General features: G+C 36.8%; 2 protein-coding genes across 6 annotated transcripts; both read left to right on the top strand.

Annotated features, from left to right (window-relative positions):
• The first annotated feature begins 520 nt into the window (after nucleotides 1–520).
• LOC306890231 (FYVE, RhoGEF and PH domain-containing protein 6-like) lies at nucleotides 521–17,728 on the top strand. 2 transcript variants are annotated; one of them, XM_079449796.1, is made up of 21 exons: nucleotides 521–1,085; nucleotides 1,692–3,273; nucleotides 4,533–4,629; nucleotides 6,348–6,409; nucleotides 6,733–6,763; nucleotides 7,869–8,020; nucleotides 8,276–8,432; nucleotides 8,592–8,679; nucleotides 9,118–9,168; nucleotides 9,266–9,324; nucleotides 9,411–9,482; nucleotides 9,679–9,747; nucleotides 9,919–10,002; nucleotides 11,352–11,428; nucleotides 11,643–11,730; nucleotides 12,391–12,537; nucleotides 13,935–14,043; nucleotides 14,414–14,511; nucleotides 15,743–15,871; nucleotides 17,115–17,257; nucleotides 17,397–17,728. In XM_079449796.1, exons 1-21 carry the CDS (start codon nucleotides 1,073–1,075, stop codon nucleotides 17,431–17,433), a joined length of 3,345 nt encoding a protein of 1,114 aa, XP_079305922.1. In that variant the 5' UTR covers nucleotides 521–1,072; the 3' UTR covers nucleotides 17,434–17,728. The 2 variants fall into 2 exon arrangements, with proteins under 2 accessions (XP_079305922.1, XP_079305923.1); XM_079449797.1 differs by lacking the exons at nucleotides 13,935–14,043; nucleotides 14,414–14,511 and having other exon boundaries at nucleotides 17,397–17,727.
• A 179-nt stretch (nucleotides 17,729–17,907) lies between these two features.
• Nucleotides 17,908–23,360, top strand: hic1l (hypermethylated in cancer 1 like). 4 transcript variants are annotated; one of them, XM_079450382.1, is made up of 2 exons: nucleotides 17,908–18,042; nucleotides 20,099–23,360. In XM_079450382.1, the coding sequence occupies exon 2, from the start codon at nucleotides 20,130–20,132 to the stop codon at nucleotides 21,510–21,512; it is 1,383 nt and encodes a 460-aa protein (XP_079306508.1). In that variant the 5' UTR covers nucleotides 17,908–18,042; nucleotides 20,099–20,129; the 3' UTR covers nucleotides 21,513–23,360. The 4 variants fall into 4 exon arrangements, with proteins under 4 accessions (XP_079306508.1, XP_079306509.1, XP_079306510.1 ...); XM_079450383.1 differs by having other exon boundaries at nucleotides 17,951–18,214; XM_079450384.1 differs by having other exon boundaries at nucleotides 17,971–19,395; nucleotides 19,462–23,360.
• Nucleotides 23,361–24,514: the final 1,154 nt, after the last annotated feature.

The raw sequence follows: 24,514 nt of genomic DNA, 5'->3' as shown, positions 1-24,514 counted from the left end.
AGTCTATAATCTTTGATATATTTCAGGTGATTCAGCAACGTCAAGCCTGTAGGAAGCGTTTATCAAAGGTGTATGTCTGCAAATATATTCTCTTTTCTTTAATAAATGCAAAGAAAATGGTCTAAATAATTTTTTAAGTTATTACTTTGTAAAGCTTTCGAATATTCAAAAGGACTTTTTATGCAAAAGCTCTCAAAGGACAGCTTGCTGGGGCTTTTATTAAAGGTATAATAAATCAAATAATATTAATTAAATGAAATTTTTCTCATCTGGATGAATTTATCAACAAAAAATAGCATTTTCTATGTCAAAAGTTTATAGAATTCCAATATAATATAAAACTAAACATTGTTCCCGATAGGACAAGGATCACATATTTTTTAAAGAATCTCTCTCTCTCTCTCGCTATGTATAACTATTTTAACTTGTTAAATTTGTATTTCCAGTACTGTCAAATAGCTTGACATTTCAAATATCGAGGAACATTCTCGAATAAGCTCATTATTACGGAATGTCTTTCTTCTTTTCTACACACGAGGGCGCAGTTGATCCACATTTATGGCCACGCAATATCAGCGCAAGCGTGTAACCGAGTTTGCGTTTCCTGCTTCATAAAATCAAGTTAATTTAAATAAAAAGCCTTCAGTCAAATAATGAGAGCGATCGAAATATAGTTTCATTTGAAACTAGATTTAACGTGTGGTTTGGTTTGGTTTGGTTTGTTTACCTACACGCATACAGTCGAGTGCATGAGTTGAAATATTGTTCTCTATTAACTATAATGTTTTCAACTAAATATGCTTTTCATTGAGCTCTGATCCACACGCATGCGAGATTACTGTAAGCAGGCAGTGCTTGTTACTGTAACGAGTGTGGGTGTGTGTGTGCGTGTGCGCGTTTCGGTATAACCCGCCCTGTCCGAGTCTGGAAAGAAGTTTGATCACAACCTTCCCTTATTAAACCGCACTGGAAATATCAGCTGAATAATGACTTTAAACTTCAGAAAACATGAACTGGAAAAAAAGAACGAAGTGGTCCCGTATGCCTTGTGAATAAGTGAACATCAGGGACGATGAAGAGAACTGGTGAGTGATTTTATAACCACCTACAACCTCTCAGTCTAATCTGTAACTTATATAACATGGTTTTTATTTCAAATGTGATTTTAGTGAAATTTGTGTCAATATCTTCAGATAAAAAAAGCACTTTATTTTGTTATCAGTTGTCATTTTTGAAGCTCAGTGTCGTGCATGTCTGATATGCAAATACGTATTTGAATCAGAACGGACATATTGGATTGGTTTTGGTTTAGTGATGTGTTGTTTTGTTTTCTTAAATGCTGGACTTTACGTGCATTTGTGTATTTACAATTCGATATTGAAAGTGAAATGTGCTCTCTTGGAAGTCTTTGATGAAGAGAAAACCCCTTTTTTTTGAAAATGTGTTTCTGTGGGGTTCATATTCATCCCAAACAGCGACAACATGGCTTTCAGAAAAGATAAAATACAGCAAATACACATGAAAAGTACTTTTATGAAATGCATTTAACAACTTTAATAATAGCATCGGATTCCCACAGTAAAGGGAAGTTGGCGTATAGTTTTAATTGTTACATTATTTTAAATACAAATGTTCCTGTGTCCAGCTTCCTATTTTTCTTCTTATCTCTCGACGTGCTTTTTGTCTCCTAGCGAGCGTTCAGAAACCACCTCTGGCCACAAAGCCAAGCATAAAGCCGGCATCGGTGCAAACAGGTCTTGCTTCAAGATTGTTCCTTTATCAGCATTCCTCAACGGCTGTCGAGAATAAATTGAAGCCTACTGTGGCACCCAAGCCGTGCCTCTCCAAAATTCCCCCTCGTGCTTTTAACACCACATCCAAGCTTGAGCACCAAGCTCCCTTTCAACAAAAGCCCAACCGGAACGTTGGACTTCAGAATTTCAGGAATGGAGCGCACGCGGGCAACAACAAGCCGGAGTGGGATCACAGCATTCCTAGCTCTGAGACGCAAACCCCCTCCATACATCAGAAAAACTTTGTTTCCAGTATTATTTCATCTGTTGATAGTATGCCGACACCAGAACACACAGAATGTCAGCAAATCCCAAGTAATGTTGTACACAGTAGTCCATTTCCAGACAAAATCCATGCCGTCAGCAAGCCTCAAAGGAAAAACGCACCTGAAGCCATGCAGCATAAAGTTAAGACCGAAAAACCCAACGTTGTCCTTCAGGAGTCAACGGGACTTACCAGAACTGAGCTTACTGTCCTATCTGTGGATGTTAACAATTCAGATATGTTTATAAGAGAAAATACCAACAAGTTAAACATTAACACTGCTGCTGATTCTAGGGCCATCAACGGTACGCAAAACGACATCCGGGTGACCCCTGTACCCACCCTACGAAAGAAGATCCCTCGGATACAACAAAATAAAAACCAGGACACGTGCCAAAGCATAGAAGCACGGGAGACTGAAATAAAATCACAAAATCTCGATTCATGTGACGATGATTCTGCGAACTCAACATACTCTCAATATCCAGTATGGAGGAGGATAGCCCTAAAACCCGCACCTGAAATCTCAAGACAAGGTGGAACTACGGAAGTTTCAGTAGATGTACGTCTTAAAAAGACAAAGATGTTTAGATCTCCTTTGTGTGAAATCAAAAATGAAGATTGCGTTGACATAACAGATCCAGAGGAAAAACTCCAACTTGCCAAACAGAGTCAACCGAACAGGAAGGCCGTCTCGAATCTCAAACCCAAATCCAGGTCTTTATCCTCGGTTGACATGCGTGGACCAGACGGTCTGAAGAAACCCTACTTGCTACGGATCATGGACCTTGACGTTAGTGTTAAACAATTGCCCCAGCTAGTCCAAAATGGGCACCTTGATTTGACCGGAGCTAAGAACGAACAGTCGGTGGACAATGAGTGTTATTTGGAAGAAACTCAAAATCAGCTCTGCTCTGAAGGACTAACATCGCTGCACAACGGTCACATTGACCGAGTAATGATTAAAAACATTGGAATTGAGCAAAGTGTTGACGGAGACGACCTTGAGATTGATACTGGACATGTTTATGATCATGTATATGAAAATATTGTAGAATATGAAAACCTGCCTCCTCTCAGCACTTCAAACGTAGAGGTTGCCAAACATTTTCAAAACCAGCCGTTCATCTATGAGGACGACGGTCTGTATGAATATCCAGAAGCGTACATCGAAAACCCCACAAACGCTAAAGAGCATCGGGAGATTCTTCAAAGGTACTTTATAGTTTATATCAAGGAAGTAAACAAGTGTTTGAGGTAGATTTGGATTTCACCCTTATGCTCCAAACCTTATTTATTCACCCTCATGTCATTCAAAACTTGTATATGACTCTTCAGTGAAACACATACATAAGATATTTTGAGAAATGTCTCTGTGGTATTGTGTTCCTACAATGGAAGTCAATGGGGGTCAAAGGTGTTTGGTTACCAACGTTCTTCAAAGTGTATTTCTTGTGTTCTGCAGAAGAAAGTCATACAGGTTTTGAACGACATGAGGGTGAATCAAAATAAAATAAATTTCATTTTTAAGTGAACCATTGAAACATTTTGGACACTTTCTACTTTCTATCACTAAATATTACCTAAACATTATATTTTGTTCTCGAACGCAGTGAAATGATTAGTAAATGTGACTTAAATATGCAAATAGTGTTTTAAGCTGAGACTGTAGTGATTTCTGTGAAATATGTTGTATGGCTGTTGTTTTGTTCACATTGTTGGTTTAACCCCACTTGTTATAAACATCCATCCAGGCTTATTATTAGAAGCCCAGAGAAAACACTGGATCAGAGCCTGAGTAAAAACATTATTCTACTTTGCGACACACCCATTTGACAAAGAATTGAAAGCATTCTGAAAAAAGGATGTAGGGACACCGAACATGGCTTTTCGTATTTCTTCTATTTAATTTAGCCAATGTTTTCTATGTTGCATAAACTGAATGGTCAAAAGGTGTTCATAATACAATATGATTTTAAATAAAATTGAGCAATACAAGTAGGCTAAATTAAAACCAAAAATTGAGTGAATAGCCTAAATTAGGCCTATAACTTTTGTTTGTGGATGTCGAATGCGGCGAGGACACTGTCAGACGTCCACTCCAGTCTGAAGTACACAAGTTCCACCAGTAAAGACGCTTTCATTCAGAAATTTTTCGGTCTCTCTCTCTGTCGGTCTCTCTCTCTCTCTCTCTCTGTCAGTCTCTCTCTCTCTCTCTCTGTCGGTCTCTCTCTCTATCTCTGTCAGTCTCTCTCTCTCTCTCTCTCTCTCTCTCTCTCTCTCTCTCTCTCTCTCTCTCTCTCTCTCTCTCTCTCTCTCTCTCTCTCTCTCTCTCTCTCTCTCTCTCTCTCTCTCTCTCTGTCGGTCTCTCTCTCTCTGTCTCTCTCTCTCTCTCTCTCTCTCTCTCTCTCTCTCTCTCTCTAATTAGATTAAATTACCATCTGAATCATTGATTATTGAGTTTGCAATTTCAGAAATTTGCTTGAAGATATGCACAGCGACACACATTCAGATGAAGATGAAAGCAGCTGGGAGGAAGATGAAGATAACACCAACAATACAGAGAGACGGGTGTTGTGTTTATATTTAATATTGTTCAGTAGTGGGCAAAAAAGTGATGGCCAGAGGAAATATTTGGACAATATTAGCTTATAATATCCACGTTTTAGAGACGTGTGCCTATGTTGCCTTAATTGGGAGAATTTTATGCGTGATGATGTTTAAAGTTAGCTAAAATGCTAACTCGCTTACGTTTTTTGCGTACAAAAATGTTATCCATGCAACACAAATATACAAAAAAGATGGCAGGTTTCACATTACGGTTTGGCCTGTGGTGTGATTTAGTGCAAAATAAATCAAATTTGACACCGCAAAACTTGAAAAAAAAGTTTGTACGTATCATCATCATCTTGTTTGCCCCATAGACATTTTATTACAGCGTTAAGCAATTTCTTGTGCACTAACTGTCTTTCCTGTGTTCTTAAACTTGGTTTTTAAAATGTGATAATCTGACAAACTATTGTATTATTGCTCCTGTATGACATATCGCTTATTGCTCCCTGAACTCTCTGTAAATCGCTTTGGAGAAAAGCGTCTGCTAAATGACTAGATGTAAATGTAAACATATGAGTAGCCTATAACATACGAAGAAATCGACAATGTTATTCGATTCACATTAGTATATTTGTTGGCTCAAGCTGAGATCATTGATATGAAAGTTGTATTTTCCACCATACTTCCAGTCTGCCATATTTAAGTATATAAGAAACATACTTCTTCAAACTTCTACAAAAGCTGTCTGGTTTGGACTGAATTTTGCATGTAGCTTCTAAAGACACCCATAAATAGTTATTTTATAAAAGCTTATTGATAGATCAAAGGGTGCTCATTATTATTATTATTATTATAGTTATTATTATAAATAATAAATATGGTTTGTTACTCATTGCTTAAAAACATGTTTTTTCAGTTTAGTTTTTACAGTCAATTTAACCAAAGATAATATTAACAAGACACGCCACTATAATGAATGGAGAGGAATGCAACTCTCAATATGGCCGCTCTAGCAAGAAAGTCCTGCCTTTCAATGAAAGATCCAATTGTCAGTCGATAAAAACAGACAATTCTTTGGGCCGGGGTTCCTGTGAGGCGCTTGGCAGCCTGTACACATGCGCAGAAGCTGAAGCTACTTAACAAAAGGTGGTCTTTAGTGCAATTTAAGCTTCGCAAACCAACGTTTTTCTACAATCCATATCAGGTTTAATCGCTGATTGGAAATATGCTATTTAATTGTAATTTTTCACACAGTTCAGAGAAGTGCACACAAGTAAACATTTCTGTCTTGATTTTCATAAAAAAATATTTTGGCATATAAAATAATTTTTGCCAGTTTAACCTTTTAAAGACTCACATTAGAAAAATGCAAAATGACCTTATAGAATGTTGCGGGTCAGTGAAAACATTTGACTTTGTCTGTTCAAGTATAAATTGTACGTATATTATCATACATGTGCATGTTACAGCAATGTGGGTGGGTAGTTGACAGAAGTGGGTTTAACATATAAGAATGTTGTCTTTCCACTAAAAACATTCCCCATTCTCCCTGCAATAATGCAGCATCAATACAAAGTTATTAAAACAACTTTCTATTTGAATAAAATACAAAGGCTTTCCAAAGTTGGACATCACTTTTGACCATGTCTGTGCATCCCATGAACTATTTTTCAAAATTGTTATACTTTCAATGTGTAAAAACAAAGAAATATATGTTAATGTTTGAATCTCTTCAGATTTTGTCTGAGAAGACCAAGGCTGCGCACATTGTCAATGAAATACTGTCTTCAGAGAAAATGTAAGTAACACTTCACACAAAATATTCTCATCAGTCATTCCAAACTTGTATGCTTTCTTCCTGTGAAACACAAAAGGAGAGTTTTGATGAATCTTTGATCACATTTGATAAAATAAGTCTTTATGACTTGTGCATTATAAAATCAATTATTATGATATGTCAAATGATGCCATATACTCAATGGGGTTGTAAAGGTAGCAGCATATGGGTTTGGTGATATGGATGAATTACAACCGCTGTAAATTATAACAGAATTCGTTGGTTTTGACTATTTCTGTAATCTGTAACCTCTTTAAATGTTTGATCTGTATATTTGTTTGCAGATTTGTGAACGTCCTGAAGCTGCTGCATATTGTAAGTGTCCCTCACATCTTGTTTAACTGATTTACCTTCAGTCACATTACCAAATGTTACATAATGTCCTACGTAAAGACCGGTTTATGCGCCTGTTTACTGAAATATGAGTAAATCACAGTCACATGAGCTTTCTAAATCTGCTACTTATGCTTCACTTGCTTCACATGCAGCACAAAAAAGTTCTGCCATTCATAATTTCTTCGGACGCTCTTCATTAAGCGTTAAAATGGAATCACCACAAGTGACAAAGCGGTTACTTTTAGCTACATTTTCCTGTTCTTAAAAGCTACAATGCGTAGCTCTGTTTTTTTATTAAAATCTGTAGATTCATAACTGGAAGCTTATAGCAGTCGGATACAATTTCACAAGAAATGTCAGTTTGACGCCACTTGTAAGGATAAGTACGTAAAGTAATGTTATGTTTCAAACGCAGATGGTGATGGCGAAGCAGAAGTTAAGAATGACAGCTATAAATAATGTAGCTTAGTAGCAATGTAGTAGAATATCACAAGCTACGAGGAAAGAGTAGTTTAAGAGTTCATATAGCTGAATGGAGTCTGATTCAAGATGACAACGACAAGAAAGCAGAATAAAACGTCTTTTTAGAAAATATAATACAGCTTTGTGTGTGGGCACGACTGAAATTTGCATTATTGTGCGTCAACGATGCTGATATACTTTCCTCTATTCCTCTTGACCGCTCCCCTGTGATGCATAAGGCGTGGGAAATGTTCTATAGGGCAATTTAACTGTGCTGAAATAGTGGGATTATAACACCTAGTGCTATTGAGCGAATCATGTCTCACACGTTTAAGGGAAGAGTGTTTCTTGCACAGCACTACTGTATAGCTTTAGAAGACTTACAGACCCACTTTTATGATGGGTTGTCATCATTTTAGCATCGGCTTGACAGGCATAGCTTGCATTCGCTTTTCATTATATTAGAAAAGTGACATTGGTATTCATCAAAATGCAAAAAGTCAAGCATGGTGAGAAAAAGATGACAGCATTTCCTCTTTCATATCTTGTAAATATCTGCAACCATTATGGCTTCATGATTTTGTGTTGCTTGCTCATAGTTTTCTTAACCTGTACGCCGCAGGACTTTCGTGAAGCAGTACTGAAAACATCCTGTCAGGCGGGTAAAGCCGTGATTGACGAGCGAGTCGTGAACCAGATCTTGTGTTCCTTGCCGCAGCTTTACGAGCTAAATTGTGACCTGTTGAACGAGCTGGAAGAACGAGTCGCTCACTGGTAAAGCAATTGCATCCTTACCTTCCCTTTTAATGACAACAATGGAAAGTCAGTCTCGCAGAACTGTGTATATGTAGGTCAGTGATTTGATGAACAACAACGTGCTTAACACGTACAATGGCCCCAAATGTACAGTATGTAGACGATCAGGCCACACATAGCAATATTGATATGTCATTTTTAGTTTAGAAGCTTCTAGAAACATAGGGATGAAATCTGACCAATCACCTTTCATTTTTTATATTGTCCAAACAGGGACGAGCATCGTGCCGTAGCGGACATCTTTGTGAAAAAAGGACCGTATCTCAAAATGTACTCTACGTATATACGCGAGTTCGACAAGAATGTTGCCCTTCTGGAAGAGCACTGCCGGAAGAACCCAGCGTTTTCCAAAGTCGTGCGTGAATTCGAGGTAGCCTAATAAAACCACTCCGACCTGTTTTTTCAGTTTCGTTTGTGTGGATGATAAGCATTGTAAAGAGTTGCATAGTTTCTTTGTTTGTTTGCTTTTTGCATTCTTTAAGTGCTGACAAAAATTCCCTTCGGGCATCTTTTTGACTTTTTGATACAGAGCGACCCGCGCTGTGCGAATCTGGCAGTGAAGCATTACATGTTAAAGCCAATTCAGAGAATACCGCAGTATCAGCTCCTTTTGACTGGTGAGCGTTTTTACAATTGAAATACATTTTTTATGTTTCAAGAGAGTGTGAGTAGGGCTGTGGAGAGATGTCAGGGCATTGCAGTTAAATTGGTGATGGGATGTTCTGTGTCCCACCTTTAATTTAAATTGGTCAGATTTTGTCTTAGTCATTTTATTGTCCGGTTAGTTTTTTTTTGACATAATACAAATCTCCCCAATGGTCCAGATTATTTGATTTTTAAAATCATATGTGTCCACATAAGCAAGTGCCTAGAGATGTGTTTGCATTTGCACATTAGCACAGCTACCATATAATCAGATTTACGAAATGAAAGATGAAATCTGATTTGTGGTCGGCATGTTGAGTTAAGAATTTGTTTTCTGTTTTTGTGGTTATGTTAAAATGTTTATGAAACATGCAAGTTGTTGTCTTTTCAAATAATTGTTTTATCTCCAGCTTATCTAAACAATATTGATGAAAGTTCTCCGGACTACAAAGATGCTGAAGGTAAATGAATCATTCCCACATGAACTGTATTATAATCGTGTAAATGTATACAACAGCCTAAATGTTTTATTTGAAATATATTTCTTCGTCTTAACAGCTGCTTTGGTGATAGTAAAGGAGGTGGCTAACCATGCAAATGAAATCGTGAGACAAGAGGTAAAAAGGAATTAACAACAAAAGCGTTCATTCTGCACTATTCATGTCTTCTATTGGTTGAAATGTGACATGTTATTTTTAAACAGGATAACTTCCAGAAGCTCTATGAGGTTCAGTGCCGTCTCATTGGACACTATGTGATTGTCCAGCCTGGAAGAGTATGTTCATAATAATTCACCTTAAATGTCACATAATCTTAAAGATTTAAGATTCACATCATTTTACAATTCATGGATTTGTCATAAAGTGAGCGGAAACTCACAAATCAGACAATTCTACAAGCATCTTTGGCTTTATATGCAAGTTGAGTGATTTAATAAAGTAAGTAAGTAATCCTGACGTATTTGTGTTTAGATTTTGTTGAAAGAAGGAATCCTGATGAAGTCCTCAAGGAAAGTGATGCAGCATCGAATGTTTTTTTTAGTAAGTGACAGTCAATTCACTTCAACGTAAACCGACATGTTTAATACTTTGTCCTACGACTCATTCATCTTTTAGAGCTGCAATCTCTTATGTGATTTTCATTAAACTGTGTTTTATTAAAACTTTAAAATCATTAGTGCTCTAAAATGCTACATTTGTATTTATCAACAGTTTAATGACGGTCTTCTGTATAGCACACCATTACCATCAGGAAATTTCAGAGTGAACAACATGCTCTCGTTGGCTGGGATGAAGGTAAAAGTTACATCCCTTAAAGACTGAAAAGACGCTTTTTTTTAATAACCAACAGGCTTTAATTTCACCGCAGTCATGAATTTCTATTTGTCAGTTGGTTTCAAGTTTCAAAAGATCTGACAATTTTAATCTTGAGGACATCTACAATCTACTTTATAAGCGAATCGTAGCGATTGTGATCTCTTTTGAAGTACAAAACATAAGGATTGTGCTCCACGCAGACTGAAAGTTAAACTGAAGAAGTGAACAGCGCAGTTTATTGGAGACTAATACGCACTTTAGTTGTCATAATGTTTACATGTTTAGGAATGGTTACATGCCTGGATCAAATGTTTTATTTGAGATGGCATAGTAAAGTTATTTCAGCAATAAAAATGAAAATGACTGATATTTGGCATTACATTTTAATTCCACACTTATTTCTACTTCATCGATCATCAAATCATCATTGAGTAGCTCTGTTACAGCTATATTATATTTTCTGATACTTTCAAAATCTGTTAAAGTGTAAATAAAATAGTTGGCAAAATTTCCTATTAAACACATTTTTGTAGGCCTGTTTGAAAAAGTCAATGTTTATATAAGATTATATAATATTCTATAATTTCAGGATAAAGTATAAATAAAGTTTTACTTGACAACTGATTATTTAATGCAATATTTTGGCAAATAGAAAAGTTGATAGACCGTTTCATCGGACGCATGCGCCCCTGACCCCCAGTTAACTTCCGGTCTGTGATTGGGTAGTGTCACATAATATAACTATTTACTGTATAATAATTGTATTAAATAAACGATTTGTTGAATTTTGTTGTATTTGTTAATTTTATTAAATAAACAATTTCTTGAATGGGTCCTGTAGGTCGGTCGCATATAAACAAACCGTATGGTTCATTGACATCTAGCGGTTTAGCCAAGTAACGGTACTTTTTCGGTTTCTTTAGATTGTTATCAGAAATAATATACAGGTAAAAATGGGGTCACAAAAGTGCGCATGCGCAGTAACGTTTGTTTATGTTCTTAAGATGAAACCGTCTATAGGCAGGATTGTTATGAAATATATAGTATAACGCAATGTTAGTCGCCAAATTCATCAATGTAAATGAAGATCATGAAAAGGGGAAGAGGGCCCACCCCTAAGTGCAAGATGACTCATCTTTCCAAAGTTTAGATTTTTATGGGGTCTTTAACAAGCTGAACAGTTTTTTCAAGATGTATTGTTTTCTTAAATAAATTCGATTTTTCTTATGTTTGCTATCATCAGAATTACATGTAGTGTTTGGTGAAACATTTGGTGTAATTTTAAACTAGTGTAATATTTTTTACGTTATTATCTGTGTTTTCTTCAGGCCAGTAAACGTTATCAGGAGGGCTATCACGAGCTGAACATTGAGAGTACTGAACGATCTTTCATTCTGTCTGCTAGGTAAGAATTCATTCTTTATTTAACATTATTAAGCATTTTCCAAATATGTATTTAGCAGATGCTGCTAATGTATAAAATACTTGTCCTGATAAACTCACATATTAGTCAACGAGGATTTATTTTATAATTCTGTTCATTTTTAAGTGCCTTGGAACTGTATCGAAACATCTCGTAGTAAAACATATAATACCCAAACTCTTTTTTTTCCTCAAAGTTCTGCCACATGTCGAGATGAGTGGCTGCAGGCGATTTCCACAGCGATTGAAGATTACAACAAGACTTCAATTAGAAACTCTGAGACGGTAAAACAACCGATTCAAATGACCATTAATGTAGTTTAAATCACAAAGGAAAAATTACGCTTCGGGAACCTGCTGTTTATATAGAGAATCATTTTCAGTATGTTAAACAATATTTTAATGATCATTCTTAAACATTTAGTTGCATTTAGCATGAATCTGATAGAATTGCTTTATGTGCCTATAGACATCATATGATCATAATTTTAAATGTATGAGTTTGTAATGCATCTTTTTACTTCGCAAAGCATTTTATTTAGGATGCAAACTTTATTTTGTTGGTAAAATATTGCATTAATTCCCCTAAAACATAGCCCTACCTCAAAAGAACTATTAAAACAAGATTTTCTGTGATGATAAACGGCATGCCACAGATGCGCTTAAAGGCTGTACTTAACAAATGATAATGTTTAAACTTTCATAAAAACAAAAAAAATGACTCTCATGCTATCCCAAATGTATTAAGCTGAACATGTTTTTAATGATATACATACAGTAGGTCCCAAAATGACATTTCAAAATGAGACACTTTGAGGTCACCTTATTTAAATTCAGCACTTGCATTTGCAAGAAAGTCTTATATTTCTGGGATGACATGAGGGTGAAATAAAATATTTAAGAGCTTTTTTGGGGGTGAACGCTTTTTTAATGACTCATTTTCAGGTAACTCAAGATGAAACAGATAATGACGCTCAACTGGGAACCAAAGCCCCAATATGGATCCCAGACCACAGGGCCACTATGTGTATGGTCTGCACCTGTGAGTTCACCCTCACCTGGAGACGTCATCACTGCAGAGCATGTGGAAAGGTGAGAACATCTTTTGGTATTTAGTCATTTACACTTACTAAATTGACAGGAATTTTCGGCAATCCATTTGTTCAGTTATACAGTAGGGGGCGCTGCTAAGCATCTACTGAAAGCGTACAGCATCTACAGCATGTTTTGATTATCATAAAAATGTCAACTGAAGATAGAATAAAATTGTATGTTCATATATTCACAGAACCAAAATATTCTGGGGTTATTAAAGTTTTGTAAAAAAAATTTACATTTAAATTACTTCAACCTTGTTAAAGGAATTGTTCACTTTAAACATACATGTTCATGATAATTTACTCACCCAGTTGCCAGCCAAGATGTTTATGTATTTTTTTACTTAGTCGAATAGAAATGAAAAGATGAAAACATTCCAGGATTATTCTCCATATATTGTACTTCAATGGACTCCAAACGGTTGAAGGTCAAAATTACAGTTTCAGTGCAGCTTTAAACGATACCAGACAATGAATAAGAGTCTTTTCTAGCGATACGATCAGCCATTATTTAAAAAATAATAATAATATGCTTTACAAACAGAAATTTCTCGCCTTGCTCTGTTCTGCAAAGCGCGCTCACAACTTTACGTAATTAAGTTGAAAAGGTCACGTTGGTAGGGCAGGACGAAAAAATACATCTCCATCTTGCCTTTTAACTCCCTTTTTTTTGTAAACGGCGTTTGACTTAGTATTTGCACGTTCAACTTGTAAACACTGACTCGCCGTCATACTTCCCACTACATCAAGCATGACCTTTTCAACATTATTACGTGAAGTCGTGAGTGTGCTTTGCAGAACAGAGCATGGCAAGCATTTGTGATTATAAAGCATATAATATTTTTTTAAATGACCGATTGTTTTGCATTCATCGTCTGGCATCGTTTAAAACCATTTGAAGCTGCACTGAAACTGTAATTTTGACCTTCAACCGTTTGGAGTCCATTGAAGTCCACTATATGGAGAATAGTCCTTGAAATGTTCTCATCAAAAACCTTAATTTCTTTTCGATTAAAGAAATTCTTGGATGACAACAGGGGTTAGTAAATTATCATGAAAATGTATGTTAAAAGTGAAAAATTCCTTTAATGTGATCACAAATGCACAGTGCTAAAAACAGGTGTAAAGAATTCAAGAGTGTCTTGCGCATTGGTTGTCGCAGAGAATTGCAAAACTTTGAATGAACACAGACTTTTGGTGCTTAACAGCCTACTGGTCACTATTAACTATCTTTATTACAAATTGGTCAGTTAATAAGGCAGGTTTTAATTTTGTAATGAAATATATTTTTAATAGGTTTAATAGGTTGTAATCTGTTTTGCATAATAATTGTTTACCACGTGGTTTGGGTGAGCTTTGTACACATATCCATGATTTTCTCTTGCCGTCCAGGTTGTGTGTCAGGCTTGCTCAAATAACAAATATCCACTAAAATATCTGAAGAATCAGCTGGCACGAGTGTGTGATCTGTGTTTCCATGTCCTGCAGAAGATCTGTTCAGGTTCATAACTCACTCACACACACATATATTCTCTCATCCTGTGCCTATTTAGTACAAAGCAACACAAACGTAGGCTTAAAGCTGACAGCTGGATCAGTGTGTATCTAAATACAGGTATTACATGTGATTGTTGTTGTTTCTCTGTCTGAAATCATATTGTGGGAAGAAGCCAGCGGTTCCCATGAGGCATTCTGATATACTAGATGATGCTTATTAAAAATAATAAATTGCACAAAGCTTTCTGTGAGTTTGGGGTTTGGGGAGTGGTTGGGTGGGAGGGGAACAAAAAGGTTAGTATAAAAACAATGTAAGTCTAAGGCAAGTCCTCACAAAGATACTAAACAAATATGCCTTTCTTTAATAATATTAGGTGAACATGGAAACAGTAATACATCTCTGTCACCTACTGGCAAATCTCCTGGTGCTTCACATAAAAGAGCCAAGAAAATACCATCAGCACTCAAAGAGGTGACAATACAACATATTTTATTCACGGAAAGAACTACCCATCTGGGCTTTAAGTCAAATGTGTTTTGCATATCTCACTCAAATTCATATGGGGTTTGAGATCGAAGGGTTGTTTGAGTTTTCTGTCCTTTCTTTCTATTTGCAGTTGTATTATGAGAAAGTCTACTGATGGTCTCTTGACACTTACACATCATTACTATTGCAACTATTACATATCTATTTTCATCACTTAAAGAAAAACAGAGTGGACAGTCAGGCCAATGAGTTTGGGTTAGATGTCAGGATCTGAATCCGGTCTGACCAAACGTATCGAGTAGTTCACAATCCAAAACCTAAAGCAGAATATACGATTCTGCTTATGAATACAGCATCTACTTAGCTTAAACTCTATGGTTTCAAGGAGTAGTTTACTGAAATATAAAAATGATCTTCGAATTTACACGCCTCATGCCGTATGTGACTTTGTTTCTTCACTTGAACACAAACAAATATTTTATATTAAAATGCCGTCATGTTATCTTACTATACAGAAGCACCAAATTCTACGAGAGAATAATGATAGCGGGCGGGGTTTTCTTTAAAGTTGTACCGGTAAATGTAGATGATAAACTGGCTTAATTGCGTTTACATTACACTGAGATCCTATCACTATACGTCCTCGACTACCTCTGGATCAGGACACGCTGATCGGCACTTGTCTTTTCAACTTGCATGTGGACAACATTCAGATTCAGGCGGAGCATCCGTTAACTCCTCCCCTTCAACTGTCAGTCTGCTGACAGTTCCATTTCAAAATGCAATGGTGTTTTTACACATCCAATCAAATCGCAGAGAAAGCCACGCCCACTACTTTTCTCATTCAAAATTTTATTTCAATCGCAACTGATTCGCAGGGACTTTAAATATAATTGATTTTCTCTCACAAACGCATCGTTTTGCAGCAGGAAAATGCGAAGATGTATACATTTCGGATAACATGAGGGTGACAGAATGTTCATATTTCTGAGAACTATTCCTTTAATACAACAAACCAGTGGTTTTTTTTTTTTCAAAACACGTTTATTTCTCATTTAGAAATAAAGATTGGAGTTTTTTATACCGTAAGCGGCTCACAGTTTTGTACACGGTATGAATAAGACGATCAAAACAGAGTGGGCGGGGCCATCCGAGGCGTGATCTGACTGCATTCCTCATTCCGTGTCAGTCATTGTAGTCTGCTTTTTGATTTTAGGTTTCGGCTAGCACAGACGCATCCTCAATGAGCGGCTACCTAGAGAGGACGAAAGGCAATAAGAAACAATGGAGAAGATTCTGGTTTGTCATCTTGAACAAGGTGTTGTACACATATGCTGCCAGTGAGGTAATAGTTTATAAATGCAGCAATTTAAAGAGGTCTTGACATTTTTTGTTTAACAGAGAGATTCACTTTTTGGGCCCAATACAGTCCTGATATATATTTTTGAATACATAAACCAAATTGAAATTGCTTCACACTGTTCAAAGTCACCTTCAAAGTGTTCTCAACCCACTTTACTTGATAATCTGGGTTATTCCTAAAATATATCTGTAAGGAGTTGGTCTGTATTTGACCGTTTTTTGTATGGGAGGGGTTTAAACGTTAGAACAACATGCACTGACCCGTGCACAGATTCGTGTTAGGAATAAATGAGATAAATGTATATGTTAAGTTTAACTTTAAGTCAAAACTTTGGCACTTAATGCTGGAGTAGTTCAGGTATTAAGAAACATTCAGTTTTGTAAGGGATCCCATTTTTCCACATTACTTTCCTGTGACTGGGCAGGCCGAGTTTCTGAACGTTGAAGGTGATTGACATGTAAATGCAACCAGTCATGTGTAAATGTTTTTCATGATGTCAGAATGACTTGTTTTCTGTAGGTTTCAGTAGTATTTTGTTACACAGGGAGATTTGAGTTTCAAAGTACAATAATATTTAGTTTTTTATAATCTTCTGAGTTTTTATGATACAACTCTTGAATTATTTAAGACACTGTCTGTGGCATACCAATTCAGAATGTTGTGTTATTTTGTCACTGAATCATTTTATGAGGTGATGACGTTTGCCTCTTATAATCATTTTATTTACATTCAGTCATTTAGCAGACGCTTTTATCCTAAGACTTCGGGGAGCAATAAAGTGATATGTCATACAGGAGAAATAATACAATACGTGCTAATTCAAAGTTACTAGTTTCAATAAAAGCCAGACCACTACCTGTTGAGAGAAAGAGAGAGGGTTCTTTTGTTTTCATTTGTCAAGTATTTACAGAAATGATGGATTTTAAGTATTTTTTTTTATTTTATGTTTGAGATTTGTTTGTTTTAAACAAATAGAAAATCTACACCGGAAAAAAAATACTGGAAATTGTACTGGTCATTTTCTGCCAGTACTTTATTAGTTTATTTAATGGACATTTCCGTTAATGTTAAAAAACAACACAATGCAGTGAATTTTTGTAAATACAGGTAAAACAACTGTAAAACTTAATACACACAAATCCTTGATATTAATACAGTATTTAGTTTTTACTGATTTTTTTACAGTGTAATAATTTACACTGGCTTTCCCCCCATTTTTCTCCAGGATGTAGCTGCTTTGGAAAGTCAACCGCTTCTGGGATTCTCTCTCAAGCCAGAGAATTCTGAGTCGTCGTTGCAATTTCAAGTTTACCACAAAAAAACTCTTTACTACATGTTCAGGGCGAACGACAGAAAGACCTTTCAAAGGTACATTTCTGCATATTCAAAATATATTGTAGAGAGATGACACACACTCAAGCTGTTGGTTAACCCAAAAATACCCATTCATCATCATCACACATTAATATGCAATAAACATTATTTCATATGCTTTTTGTCCTCATAGGTGGATTGAAGCTTTTCAGGAAGCTGCTGTGCTGTAAATTTCCCAGAAAAGTGACGCGTCCATAAGCATCAGACCGAAGCCCCCGAGCCCCTTATTAAAGTTATCTCATGATTGTCATGGGATGCTGTCATGTGTCTCGCAGCATCGGTTGTCCTTTTGCAATGATTGTTGTGGTTAAAATGATTTTACATGTTTAGTTATTTAATATTTCACTACTCTTAAACTTTTTATCATGCTGTTCTGTTTGTTTATAGCCACAGATTTAGTATTTAAAAACTAAATGATGCATTCGATCTCGATTCTTCATTATACTCAATAAATGTATTTTCATAAAACAATTTTCACCTTGCTCTTTTACAGCCGTATTCGCAAATATAAAAAAATTGAATTTAACCGAAATATATTAAAAATATCAATTCTTATTTACAAAAAAAAAAACATGCATGTGTGCAAACATTTGGAGGATTACGATGCCTCGTGTGTTTTTCTGAGAGGGTAAAGCCCTGGTAATACCTCGAGCAGGACAGGTAAGGGGGGTGAGACCGATCTCAACTGGGTCAGGGGTCATGCTGGCGACGTCACAGGCTCCTAAGATGGCGTTTTGATGACGACGGGAGAAGTGAGGACCCCTGCCCTTGTTTAAAAGGTATTTCTAACGTACACATTCACGTTTGTTTTCGCATATATACGATTTAAACATCGGAAGTGTGTTCGATGCACGAAATGCTCGTCGTTGGGACGTATTCGTGTAGCAGAACGGGCATTAAATGCGTCGGATCGTTTCTGCCCAGCTTGCCTAACCTTACCAGCCTGGCAAGGTAACGTATCGCTTCCTGTTGTTGCCTAATACGATCTTTAAATCGTTAAAATCTTCGAAATGATCGAAGACATCACGTTGAAATGCAAAAGACCGGATAAAACGGTTTATTTGACGTATAGCATGCACAGGTAAACGCGTTATCTGTGCGTCCGCTCTTAGTTCCGCGTTTATTGAGACGCGGATACGTGTGCTTTACCCCCGAGTGTTTTCACAAGCCCGGGCTTGCGGTGTCGTCCCGACGAGCATAGTTTGATGTTTATCGTAACAAAGCATATTAAACACCGCGGTTTATCGCGGTCATATCGCGGTTTATCGGCGATGCGTCGTAGTTAATTAGCACATGCGCAGTTTCTTGCTTTTTACCGTGTATGGTTTATGATCAATACGCCGTGATCAGTAACACTTCCCGCGAATGTTTCTGCTGTTAGCATTAGTTCAATATATTAGTTAGCACGACCTAACCATGAGCCATTTATTAATTTGAGGAAAGTTAGAGATGGTTTTATTATAGTGTAACCATGTTTTTGGTACATTAGACCGACCGGGGTTTTAAACGGTGGTTGCTGTAGTTAGACTATGGTTAGTTTGTGGTAAGTCTGATTTTTTTTTACTGCGAATGTGGTTGGATGGTTTTCAAAATGAAAATAGTAGTTGACATTGTTTCATGAACTTACTGCTATTGGTAACTAACACAAAGGCTAATACAATACATGCTGTAAATGATGAGTCTCATTGCAAGTTCGTGTTAGCTAATGCATTGACTAATGTTTGTAAATGAAAACTTACTGTAATGTGTTGCCGCATGATCTTCAGTTCTTTAAATGTATATTTAATGCATATTAAAGCGAAGCGCTAGAGGAAAACGTAAGATTCTAACATGGGTATTTGTTAACTTGCTGCCTAATTTTAGCCTAACATCATTTAAAACTATGATGGCGAAAAATATGAATGATATTTACTGTAATTATCGATACTATACAATCATATACAATATAAAAAGCATTCATGATCTGGGCCATTCCAGTATGCATGTGACATATTTATCTCAAGGAATGTATCTGTTACCAATGTACTGAACCATTTGGCTATATTTTACTAAACCATTTTCAATAGAGTTTAACCCTCAGAAAATGTTCAGTCTATGCGCAAGGTTTCGATTTAAAAAGGGAAATGAACACGGTTTTAGGAGACAAACCCGAAGCAATAATGCTCAACTATTAGAGAAGGGATGCCTCTTCAAAGTAGTGACTAGTGTAGTGTAGAATAGTGACTATTTTTATATGTCAATTAAGGAGGAATATGTACCGTTGTAAATGTAACAAAACTGAAAATTGCACTTATCTGACTATGAAAAATCATGCATTACAACTAAACTTGTACAAATAAAATGGTATTTCAACCACCAAATGCTAATATCTGTGCTGTTAGTGTAGTAAAAACCTTTGGTAAAAATGGTAAGGTTGACATTTTCACAGAATTGCTCATCTCTTAACTTATTTTTTGTATCGGTGCTAAAATATTCGTACCCCACTTTTTAATGTGGTAGCAATTACTTAAGTGACGAATGTTATTTTGCTGAAAACTGGTGAAATGATTTCAGAGTGGCTTTTTCTCAGCAGGGTAAACAATAAAACATTGACCTCCTTTGATCAAAATACATTTGAATTTAAAGAACTTACTGAACCAAATTAACTAACAATAAATTTCATTTTATCTTCTGTTGGTGTGAATACTTAGTTTTATTTAGTAATCGATTTTTCTTCAGATCTTAGACTGCAGTAACACTTATGTAACTTTTGTTGACATATTAAAAAATACGCTATACATGTTGACTCAAACCGTCTGTGATAAGCCAAAATATCCACGTCCTTCTGCTTTACAGTGACACCAATGCAAGACATCAAGGGTAGGCGATGGAGCTCCCCAACTACGCCAGTCAACTGCTTCTCCAGCTCAACCAACAGCGTTCCAAGGGCTTCCTGTGCGACGTCATCATCATGGTGGAAAACACGCTATTCCGCGCCCACAAAAGCGTCCTTGCCGCCACCAGCCACTACTTCAAATCTCTTGTTCTTCACGACAACCTCATCCACCTTGACCCCGATATGGTGGACCCTATTGTTTTTCAACAGATCCTGGACTTCATTTACACTGGCCGATTCCCAGACGAGACCCTTGAGGGTCTGGATTTGAGTTCTCTGCTCACCACGGCTAACTATCTCCAGCTCAATGACCTCGCCAACCTGTGCTCCGCTAAGATCAACCAAAGTGGATCCTTCTGTAACCTAGCTCGTGGGAGTTCCTTGCGTGTGCCGAGGTATTCTTCTCCTACCTCAAAGAAATTGCACGACAGGGGGATTGAGGAGCACTCGTCGGACACTGAAACGTACATGACCCCTCCCAAAAAGAGGCATCATGCCGAAAGCAGGTACATTTCAAGGAAAAAGCAAGACTTGGGCTTGGATTTGTCCAAGAAGACGTCTAATTTCGAGACCAACGTGAATGAGGTTTTTGTATCCAGAACGGTCTCCAACAACATCCAGTTAGGAATAAACGGAAAGTGTATTCCAAAAGAAGAAAAGTGGATAATTCCCTTAGACGGAGCTCAGGAAAGAAAACGGGAGGGTTCCCGCCGGAAATCCAAGGTCAATGGCTACATTCCTATTAGCAGAGGAAATCAGCTAAGTCAGAATCACACGTTCACTGTCCAGCTGTCTGTAAAGAAAGAAAAAGAAAAAACACAAGACGAAAGCCAAAAGCCAAACAACGGCAGCGCTCATTTCGTTTATCAAAAGGAGACGTTTATAAAAGAAGAGGGAGATAACCCTTACGTTTGCATACCGTGCGAAAAGGGCTTCCCATCTTCCGAAAGCCTCAAATCCCACGTCGAGACCCATATGGATGAAGACATGGATGTGAAGGTTGAGGACGAGGAGGACGAAGGTGACGGAGACCCCGGAGTCACCAGAGCCTCGCAAGAAGCTCCTGAGAACGTGGAGCGAAGTCCACCAAAGTCCCAAAAAGATGTCGACACCTTGCGCCCATTTCCCTGCAACATCTGCGGCAAGATGTTCACACAGCGCGGGACGATGACGCGCCACATGCGCAGCCACCTCGGCCTCAAGCCGTTCGCGTGCGAGGAGTGCGGCATGCGCTTCACCAGGCAGTACCGGCTCACCGAGCACATGCGGGTCCATTCGGGGGAGAAACCGTACAAGTGCCAGGTGTGCGGGGGCAAGTTTACGCAACAGAGAAACCTCATCAGTCACATGCGGATGCATACCTCGCCATCTTAGAAACTTCAACGATACCTCAAGTCATATCTTTATATTGCGTTGGTGTGGGTGGAGCGAATCTCCGTTTCACCCTCAAATGAATGCTGTGAAGATTCCTCCAGATCTTCGGAGAAGAGTGGTGATGCCATTCTCCAAAATACCAACTCCTGCTGTTATACCTCTTGTCTTTATTACGTTCTTTAATATTCTTGTGCATGAATTATCGTTGTTGTTAGTGTGTAGTTAAAACATAACGTTTATCCACTTAGAAATGTAGTACCTCAGATCCTCTAAGAATTCAACGAATGTTCCTGGCGATACAGGCTTTTTATTTGAGTTTTTTACAGCAGTGACTTGCTATACCTCTCGAATGTAATGAACAATTAATTTAGTTTATGCTTCAGAAACAGACCTCTGTAATAAGAGCTATTAGGATTGTTTACTTGAATACACAAACTTGCTACCTCAGATTAAACCAAACCCTCTGACTAGCCTGTATGAGATTATGTAAGACTACATGTTAGATAAGAACTGCTCGCTATCTTCCACGTTTCAGTCAGGATTTTGACATCGCAAGTTTAACCTGACATCCAGGACAGAGGAAACACACTGCCTGTTTTAATATACACTTGTCAGGGGGAAAGCTAATACTTCACTGTAGAGTTGCGATTCGAGCTAGTGATGCGTTATCGCTCAAGCATCAAGGTTGTTTTCATGTACAGTTCCAAAGAGATATTGAATGTTGAAATGCTTAAGAAATACTGTAAAACTATAACCAAATCTATATTCTTGCTAAATATTTAAGTTTAATTTATGCTTCTTTCGATTCAGGTTTATATTTGAGTCTTCTTTCTTTCGGGGTTTTTTAGTTTAATTTCATTTCAATGCTTCAACCAATGGCTTTATTTATATAGCATGTCGTGCGTATTTGCTTTACCGATGTGGCATGTGCATTGTCCTTATAAAATGAAAACGTTCGATTTAGCATTCATGCATTTAGTGTTGATATGAGACCAAAAGCGTTAAAGCGATACCTGCTGTAAATATTTTTAATGTAACTGATATCAATTGATATATTGCTGATACTTTCACTTGTTTAGATATGGAAATCCTTTTCTTAGCGTGTTTTAATTTCTCTACAAGATGTTTATTTTAAACTACCTCTGGTTGGGTCTTTTGTACGTTGTACCCACGTTTTGCATGCTGGAGGGGTCTCTAAACAATACTTGCATTTGAGGCTGTATTAATGGTTTTTTTAGCTTTTGCCTATTATGGTAAATATCAAAAGGGTACATCAACTATCTTAAGATTTTTTAATTTGTTAAAGGGTCATTTTAAATTTGTGTGGTTTCTTTTCATCTTTTGTTTTTATCATTTTTTTTACACTGTCTGTAAATCATTAAATTCTAGAATATTCAGGAACTTTTTAATACTTAATGGGACTTGAAACTGAACTTCAAAACTGTGACAACACAACCTTTACAAACCTCAGGGAACATTTTAGGGACCCACGTCCCACTCAATAAACGTTTTGAACAATAAAGCGCCATTAACCGATGTTTGTTGCACCTGTATTTGTCTGTGTTTGTTTAAATGTGCTTCAATATTCCCGACAACAAACCCAACGAGCCTTCAGAAGCTTTCGGCAGCTCCTTCTACCACTTGCAGTTTGTGTGTATGTATATGGTTTGATGTGGTTTTCAGATGCTTTCGAGAAACGTCAAGTACCTTGTTCTGAAAATACAGATACTTAAGTATTTGCAAGCTGTTTGTTAAAACCAAAGCACACTCTTTGAAGAATTTAAGGTCCTGTGTATTGTACACAATGTTGTTCTCGGTTATGACATGAAATAAAAATGATTGCTGATCAATAATTCTGATTTATTGTATTTATTTATACTATTTGAATTGCACAATGTTACTATAATAGTAACATTATACCGCCAAACAATATAGTTTTTCAGAAGTTTTTTGTATTTATAACTTATTACAAAAATAATATTACAAAAATATAAAATACAAAAATCGAATGATAGTTAAATAACCCAAGGTGGGGTCAGGTCTTGTGATCAGAAGGTTGCCGGTTGGAATCTCAGTGCCAGCAGGTCATGACTGAAGTGCCCTTGAACAAGGCACCTTACCCCTGATTGCTCTGCAGTAATGTGTCACTGTAAAAAAAATACTTTCAAGTCGTCTAACAATTGAATAAATAAACAAAAAATAACCAACCATCTTAATATGCAATGTAAAAAATGTAAACAGAGAATATACTTTTTTATTCAATTCTGTGTGGAAAGTATTGATATGCATTTGTATGTGCTCTGCGTGCAGACAGTCAGTCAGTCAGTCTGCATATAATGAGACTTTAAATGAGAAATAACACTGTAAAGAATAAGCAGTTGAACATGAATCCATCATAAATAGACTCTTGTCGGTCTATGGTGCGTGTTCACGAGAGCACTTCGGGGCAGACTCCGTTCTGACTGACAACCCTGAAGCGCAACTCTGTGTTTACAAGCAGTCGCAGGTTGGGTTTATTGTTTTTCAAGAGGAATTTTCTTTTTTCTTTATTAATTGTTTGAAAGAGGTGAATAGTACAAAATCTAAATATGTATATTCTTTGTTGATGGACTTCTTTTTTATTCTTTGATTTTATTTTTGTTTGTATGTTTATGTAATACATAATAAGGTGCATCTTAATGAATAAGAATATCGTGGATAAGGTCAATATTTTTTGTCACATTTCAGAAAGTAAAACCAATATATTATATAGATTCATTACACAGAGAGTGACATTTCTTGAAATTTAGATGATTATGGCTTACATATAATGAAAATTTGAATATTACATAAGATCAATAAAAAAGGATATTTTAAACAGAAATGTCAGGCTTCTGAAAAGTATGTTCATTTATATGCACTCAATACTCTGTTGGGCCTCCTTTTGTATGAATTACTGCATCAATGCGGCGTGGCATGGAAGCATTCGATCTGTGGCACTGCTCAGGTTGCTTTGATAGCGG

This window comes from Barbatula barbatula (assembly GCF_947034865.1).
Source record: "Barbatula barbatula genome assembly, chromosome: 25".
Taxonomy (NCBI): Eukaryota; Metazoa; Chordata; class Actinopteri; order Cypriniformes; family Nemacheilidae; genus Barbatula; species Barbatula barbatula.
Note: the sequence above shows the minus strand (reverse complement) of the source record. Positions and strands in the feature narration are given on the sequence as shown.